Source organism: Palaemon carinicauda, chromosome 40 (genome assembly GCF_036898095.1).
Source record: "Palaemon carinicauda isolate YSFRI2023 chromosome 40, ASM3689809v2, whole genome shotgun sequence".
Classification (NCBI taxonomy): Eukaryota; Metazoa; Arthropoda; class Malacostraca; order Decapoda; family Palaemonidae; genus Palaemon; species Palaemon carinicauda.
Genome location: NC_090764.1, coordinates 15,520,567 through 15,528,810, shown reverse-complemented (window position 1 = coordinate 15,528,810; position 8,244 = coordinate 15,520,567). Strand labels below are relative to the sequence as shown.

Here is an 8,244-nt window from a genome sequence, read left to right as displayed (position 1 = left end):
TCCCATTCTTCGTCATGGCTGACGCTAACCCAAGTATTGATTACCATCATATTACGCTTGCTTGTCTCTGTTATCACAATTTTGACATATAAAAGAGTTCCGGTAATATTTATTGAAGACATAACATCCATATCAAAGTAACCAAAAGTTGCTTGATCAACATAAATATGGAATTTACATTTTTTTCTTTTAACAATTTAAACGTTCCGCTATATGACGACATTTGCAAAACGGACGGTGAGTGGGTAACTCGTGCTGCCCTCTATCGGCCCACATTATTATCAGTCATCGTCCTCTACTACTGATGGAGACTATAGCGACCATTATTTATTTTGAATATTGTGAAGTTTGTAAGTATATTAATGCCGTCCTGTTAGCTGCAGATAGGAAAACATTACCTTAAGTCTTTAGTTGTTTAAGATTGTGAATGGAATGTTGTCAAATAGCATGCTTTTAATTCCCAAACCAGTTCAAGTGTGGGACATCCCCTGTTTGAGAAAGGGGGCCTAGCGACAAAAGCCACAGGGCCTCCTGGTGAACTTTGACGTCGATTTTAAGAGGTCCTGGACAAGAAAACTTGTTCATGTCATGTCAGGAGTATGTAAGTGAATATTTTAATCTTATTGCATATATAGGGGAGGATATTTGTGCAAGTTTTAGGGACGAAAATGTGAAACAAGGTTCGGGCTGGGCAGCCATCAAGCAGCTGGACTCGTCCCTATCCCCGATCTTCGAAACTCGTTGTCTATGTCCCGTCGCCGAGGCTTTTTCTTTTGTATTATTCGTAAGTTCTGGGTACGAATCAAGACATTGGATGACTGTCATCATATACGATTTAAGGCTAAGCTGGTTTTACCATTTCAATGTCTTTTTTGTAAATTATTTCCTATTACGACGTGAAGAAGGGGGGACCTAAGTAATTATGGATGAATTTGACTAGTAGTCTTTGGATGTCTATCGTTTGTTGGGTTGTTTTAAATTGCATGCTGTTTTCTACAGATGGGTAACGTGTACTTTAGCCTTTCAAGTCATAAATAGTATGCAATTTAGAGGGGGCTATTTATAACAGGATGTAAGTAAAGCAAATGTACAGTGAGCTAACCTAGATAGCCCTGTGTTTAATGACTGGTACCGGTAGCTTAGACCCGTCCTGAGCCAAACAGCTCATTTTAGGCATATAAGATTAGACAGGATTTTTGTTTTTTTTGGACAAACTACAGTGCTTTAGTTGTTAAATTAGAGAAGGCCTTCTTGAATTTCTGGTTGAATAACTTGCCATAATGCTATGATAGCTTATGGCCTGATACTGGTAGTGCAGCTATGCTCATATGTGATACAGTGCTTTACATGTATTGGCCTTGATGAAAGCTTTAAGTGGTAAGGTAACAAATTTTAAGTTATAATTGATAAAGTTATAGAACATCATGGAACTTCATTTTGATCATTTTTTTGAAGAAAACTGGGAGTTTTTCTGTATAAAATCTTATTCCTGTTGTATTACAGTAAAACTTTTTCTGAGTTTGTCTCTAATGATACCTTATAATTTATTTCATATTTTATAGTAGTGTACTGGTAATCTCTTAGATCAGTTAAACTTATTACTGTTTAATTTTTAAGAAAGATGACAGCATTAACATCACATCAGTATCATTTATTACAAATATGAAATAAACTACTAAAGAGTAAAGTTTGTTTAAAATTTGCTTTACGTCTTTCTCGGAGCTTCGAGAACTCTTATTACTACTTAAAATAGCATATGATAGTAGGCTACATCTAGATCTAGTCTGCTCAACCATTATGAAATATTCTGTGTATAACACAGTTCTTTCAATTAAAGAATGTTATTTTACTCAAAGATTTCTGGTTGATTTTACAAATGTAGAAGAAACTGACTTGATTGGGGAAAATTTTTTGGATTTTATTTTGGCTTAAAAGCCAAAGGAATGTAGATAACTTTAATGGCTTTTCCTCCAGAAATTTTTCTTATAGCAGTATTTACTGCTCTTGATGTTATAATGGCTGTAGGTGAACAGCTTCAATGATCTGCTTTTCAACTTTGGTAAAAAGGGGATGACCAATACTTCTCAGATATATCAAGCCTTTCCCTTTATTATGTCATCTGACCCATCTATAAACTGTCAATCTGTTTATTTGAAGTTGAGCAATATCTTTCTGGGAAACTAAGGATCGATGAAGCTCAATTATGTTGATTCTGATTGGTGGTAAGATTTCTGCTTGTCAATGTGCCATCGTTGGAACATCCCTACCGGTCAACACAATCAGTTGTCTAATCTGTCAGTTAATTTTGAAGGCTGCTTGCAACTTTTCACTTTTTTTTTTTCTTTTTCTTTTTAATCACTGCAGGCTTTCTTCCTACATAAATACAAACCATTGCCCTTTACTATAAGAGAATAGAAAACAGCAAAGCTGGAATACGACAGTTAAAAATTAAAATAGGCTATACATAACTGACAGATAATTCACCGGCTCACTGACAATCCACTTAGATCTCAGCTGTGGGTGAGAACAGATATTCTCATTTGCTGGAAATTTTGGCACAATTATTTTGTTTTTTTATTTTCCAGTGTGTATGATTTATATGAAGGGCTTTTGGTGATTGTTCAGCACCTTCTCGAATGTAAGAAGTGTGCTTCTTACTGGTCTCCTACAGAGGCTTCAACCGCATCCAAGGGCTTCTTGGAAGTGTGTCTGTTTATGACCTTTTGAGTTTCCTCCTTGGCTGGCATTCAGTGGACTGGACCTGAAGGCTTATGTAATTGTCATTCTGGTGGAAGCAGCCTTCAGTGTTGTTGGAATTATCCTAGAGTTGGTTTAACCCCAACCTCTCACTCAACACTTTCCTTGGAAATCCTTGAGGTAGGGAGGCAAGGAAAATGGGAGTGTTTTCCTCCCTAGAGGTCTTTTTTATTCAGTTTGAGCGGGAGCCCTTAGGACTTAGAGTGGATCCCCTGCAGGAGCAGCAGTAGCCCTTCCCTAAATTTTTTGGGGGGTTTTTTTGTTCTCCAGATACCTTCAGGCGAGACTTGTCTCCCATCCAGAGGGACTTCCCCTTGCATAGTGCTGCTGGTAAGTTTAGGCATCTTCAAATTCATTGCCTTGTCCTTCCTGAGGTCTCCTCCATAGCATTAGCTCTTGGGAGTGTGCTCTCCCTGGCTTTGCCCATCTGGGTTGAGTTTTGGGTTCCCTGGGGTAAACCTCCAGCCAGTTTGAAAAGGCAACTAACTCCCACCCAAGGATGAGTCTCGTGTAGTAAAGGATTATAGATTGTATTTGTGTTGGAAGAAATCAAATTTATAATTTATAAAGAAATTTATATTGTTCCTAACTAGTGCCAGAGAAAGTCCCAGACTTCGATTTAAGAGAATTGTTAGTGAGATGGCGGGGTGTTGCCTCCCCGCTACTGATAGGTAATTACTTGTTAGTTGTATTTACCTCGTCATAATTCTCAACTGCCATGTTCCAGTCTCTGTTATCTATTTTCCTATAGTAAAAGACTCAGGTTTGTATAATATAGTTAGGAAAAATACAAATTACAGTAGTTGCTACGGGCGTGAATAGTCAAGTCTTTCCATCATACTATTGCATTAGCAGGTTGAGTGAGGTAATACAAATGTTCTGCCTTGACAGAACTTCCAGCTCGACATTGGTAACTCTATTTAGACAACTTTCCTTTTTGGAGAAGCTCTTTCTTTGGGCGTTGTTGGCACCTCTACCAGAGATCCTTTCATTGGTATTTAAAGATCACTGATTGACCTCAAGAGATCCACCACTATTCTGTTGAAATGGGACAGAAGGTATGGGCTGCTCTTCCTGGTGCTTGTACTAAGAAAACCCTACCAGGAGAGTGCCTTTCGTGCCTGTACAAAGAAAACCTTGTCAGGAGAGTTCCTTTCATGTTTGTACAAAGAAAACCTTACCAGGAAAGTCCCTTTCAACTCTCCACCTCAAGACATTAAACTCTTCTGAGATGTGTTAAAGGAGGGGGGCTTTAACTAGGGCAATCTTGTTATGTCAGGTTTGTGGTCAGCAGAAGCAAAAAAATCAGCTCCAATGTTTTGGAGATACAACAAGCTTTCAGTGATAATTTGAGTACTCTCTCAGGAGTGTTGAGCAACAACACAACCATTGTGGCTTACATTGACAAGCAAAGAGGCATAATTTCCCTCTCCGCAAGTCTAAAAAACAAAGAAAATACTGTATACATCTGAGAGGTGAATTACTGTAGAGCTGTCAGCCAGACATTTCTCAGAAAATTAACGTACAGTAATAGCAGGTATGCTCATTCCCCAGGGGCAGCTTGTATGGTCAGAGTGGTCTCTATATCCTTGACTGGTGGAGATGCTTATTGCCTTGTGCTCACTAGGAATTGACCTGTTCAACACAGCGAAACAAGGAGCATCTGGTGTTCTGTTTCCTGTTCCAGATCCATTGACAATGTTATAGAAAATGCTCAATGAATCATGTGGATGCCTACCCTTTTCCCCCTGTTAAGTCTGATTAGGTCGCTAATCAACCGAGTGTTGATCACTCTAGGTCTCCGATGACACTGGTTTCTCCGAGATGGTCACAAGCTGAGTGGTATCCTGATCTATTAATATCTCTAACACAGACTATGAACTTACTTGTCGATCTCTCAAGAGCTTCAAGCTTTATATTATCTTGGAGGGAAATGACCTGCAACCTACAGTTGCGCCAGATCCTTCCTTATCGGTTTTGGGCTATGTATGTTGATGGGAAAAAATTGATTTTTCCAATGTTCCTGATCAGGTATTATTTGAGAATAGTCTTTTGTGTTCAAGTAAATATGCTCTTTTTGCAACACCCAGTAACAAGGAATCCCTCTTCAAGTAAAAGCTACTTTCAGTTCCACAAGCAAAGAAAATTTTGCTAGTTTTAAAGACTGCTCTTAAGGCGGGGAAACCCTTTTCATGTATTGAGATGGAGAGGTAGTAGGCATTCAAATAATTTTATGCTTTTGAACTGACGTATTATACTACAATATTCCTTTATGTTGAATACTTCCTCAAAATTACCTCTCCATTATTGCATAGATCATGAAGCTTCCAGAATCCCTGAGAAGCTTCTGTGAAATGATCTTTGGGCATGCATCATGCAAAAGATTGGAAGTCATTGGGTTTGTTATTCCCTTTTGGCTTTCTTTCAGAGGTTTATATCCCAGCCAGAAGGGTGTTCATACTTATTTTGTTAATCACTTAATCTTGATAAGGATATGCTTCTTTGTTCATAAAATTATCCAGTGGTACTGTAACTAATACCATAATAGGTATTTAGGTTTTTTCTACTTGTGGACCCTCATTATATTTGCTAATTTTCATCCTTATATTTGAGTTTCAGTAATAAAATGACATTTTGTTCATGATTTCAGTGCAGTCATTCCATTGAATTAATTGAGCAATTTTTATATGCAGTAGAGTAAATAAAGATACATTAATTTCTTATTTAATACACACTATCATATTGTTTTTTATTTACCAGTACTGTATATTTTCTTTTTGTTTTTTGTCAACGCAGGATTATTCGCAATGTCTTCCAAGAAGATAACATATTCGAGTGATTTCAAATTGAAGGTTCTCGACTACTACTTTAAACATGGTGGGGATGATAAATTTGGCCTTAAGAAGAAAACTGCAGGACACTTCAATATAGATAAGAAAACTATTAGTCGGTAAGTTTTTGATAGATTACTGTACATGAGTGCTTTTATCATCAGTTTGAATGTTAACCCTTTTACCCCCAAAGGACGTACTGGTACGTTTCACAAAAGCCATCCCTTTACCCCCATGGACGTACCGGTACGTCCTTGCAAAAAAATGCTATAAAAATTCTTTTTTTTTCATATTTTTGATAATTTTTTGAGAAAATCCAGGCATTTTCCAAGAGAATGAGACCAACCTGACCTCTCTATAACAAAAATTAAGGCTGTTAGAGCAATTTAAAAAAAATATACTGCAAAATGTGCTGGGAAAAAAATAACCTCCTAGGGGTTAAGGGTTGGAAATTTCCAAATAGCCTGGGGGTAAAAGGGTTAAGAATTTGTTTTTATGGATGATACGATTATGAATGACTGAATGACATCATTGCTTTCAACTAATTCATGAGATGATACAGTGTTCCTTTGTTGTTGCTTGAATTGGAGCTTTTAGTTACAATATTTGTTCATTTACACAAACAAACTTTTAGTCCTTTGAAATATGGGTATGTCTTCAGCAGTGATGGAATGGCAATTCTTATTCTATTTTGATCAATAATTTCTTTTCATTTAAATCCTGAACCACAGACTCTTTCAAAAAGAGTTTTAAAATCCTTAGGATTACTAATGCCATGGTGTTTCATGCTTTCTTGCCCACCCCAGGGCCTCAGACTCTCGAGTGGGATGTAACTCCTGTTCTCAAAAGTTAATTATGCATGCCACTTACAAGCTTTTTAGAAGGGCTGCAGACAGATCAGATTCTTAAGAACTGTTAGTAAGGCAGTTGGTTAATGACAAATAGCAAAGGGGAAAAGCTCTACTCACCTGCCTGTCACAAAATAGCTCCTTTAGCCTTTGGCCTCGACAGGTACAGATACGCTTGTGTGTCCAACTCCTAACTGTTGGATCTTTTCTTACATTTGTGATGAGGGTTTTTTTTTTTTTCATCAGTGGGTACTCTCACCTGTAAGCGGAAGCGCAATGACAGGTAAGCATTGGGGAAGTCAATTTTGTTCCTATGACTTTAGAAACATTCAAAACCATGTGTGTTCACTACAGTACCTTTGTGAAAAGGTGACCGTAAGCAGCCTTCCCCTATGGAGTGTTGTTCTTTCACTTCCAGTTAGGAAGAAGATTAGGCCTAAGTCAGAGCATAAATCATTGTTCTTCATGGTAGTTTCTTTGCCTCTAGATGGCAATTCCCATTTCGGACGTAGTTTTGCCTTACCCGCGTGCCCGAAAGGGAGATTTTTTATCCCGACGCTGGGAATATTCCCCAGAAGTTGATCTTAATGTTGCAGTGTCTTTGTGTGTTCCCAGTGCTTCTATTATGACAAGACTCCCAGTATAATAGTTTTTGTGGTGGCAGAGGATGCTGCCGCTCTCTCCTGCCATGACTTGCCATTTGAATGTTTTACAGTTAACCTCGCACTTTTAGTGTAATTGCTACCTTCCAGCAAGACTGAAAGATAATCCTTATAAATAACTCCAGGTTTGTATTAGGGAAAAATACAAATGATCGCTGAATTTGTCCTTTTTATATTTCCTCAGATAGCGATGCCGTTCTTCGTTCGGCTAAGTCAGCTGACGTAAAAGACCAGAGCCATTCGTTTCTGAGGAATCTGTCACTCTTGCCCCGTCACAGTCTTGTGCTGAAGGGAGCTCCCTACCTGTGGCAACTCCTGATCAGCTCGCTGGTTACGACATTTTCCTCATAGGATGAGGTCCCTGCCAACAGTGGTACAGTCTCTGTTTCACTCCTTGGCTCTCCTTCGTTCCTCATCCTCAAATGTAGAGAAGAGGGTAATGGCATACTGGGGTCCTTCGGGTGTTCCAGTTGGGAGTTCCCTATGGGGTGAACCCAGAAATAAGCCTCGACTACGTCTTCTCAGGTAGCGCTTAATGCTGACCTTCAACTTGAATAAGGCTTGTTGACGGTAAGCAGAGAGCACTGCCAGGAGGTCCACCTCCAGGAGTGGGCTGCTCTCCCTTCTGAGGGAGAGCTTCCTTTCATCAGCTGTTTAGCAACCTTCCCACTTCCAGGGAGAATTGCTGATAGCTTGACGAAGATCATCAGCTGCTATCTCATCGCCAAAGACTGAGCTTCTCATCCTGGGGCTGGGGGAAAGCAAAGTCCAAGGCATGGTCCTCCTTCGGGAGGACATCTCTATCGTCTGAGAGAGAGAGAGAGTAATTCGTGACCAGCATGTGAATTATGCCTATGCTCCTCCCCCTAAGTCTGGGGGAAAGCATAGTCCTGGGCAATGTCTTCCTTCGGTAGAACTTTCCTGTCGTTCGTGAGAGAAAGCTTACGATCAGCTTTTGTAACAGAGCAGACTCCCTCTTCAGAGAAACCTGCTAGATGTTCCCCTTTTGGGGGGCAGTTGGGTGGAGGAGTTTCTGACCCCTCGTTACCCTGGGAGTTCTCTCCCTACGGTAAGGAAACGCCTGTTTGCACCTTCGGGTCCTTGTCTGGGGGTTCCCTTGGGTTTTCGTGACGGTTACGCTAAGCC

The 8,244-nt window shown here is 39.5% G+C and overlaps 1 protein-coding gene across 2 annotated transcripts in view; it reads left to right on the top strand.

The window, feature by feature from the left end:
- Positions 1-217: 217 nt before the first annotated feature.
- LOC137631545 (serine-rich adhesin for platelets) overlaps positions 218-8,244 on the top strand; it is a 127,519-nt gene continuing 119,492 nt past the window's right edge. Inside the window, exons 1-2 of one of the 2 annotated variants that reach the window (XM_068363327.1) lie at positions 218-350; positions 5,554-5,707. In XM_068363327.1, the coding sequence (XP_068219428.1) occupies positions 5,565-5,707 (143 nt within the window). In that variant the 5' untranslated portion in view covers positions 218-350; positions 5,554-5,564. Of the gene's footprint in view, positions 351-373; positions 602-5,553; positions 5,708-8,244 lie in introns of those variants that run through there. The other variant, XM_068363328.1, reaches the window with a different exon arrangement.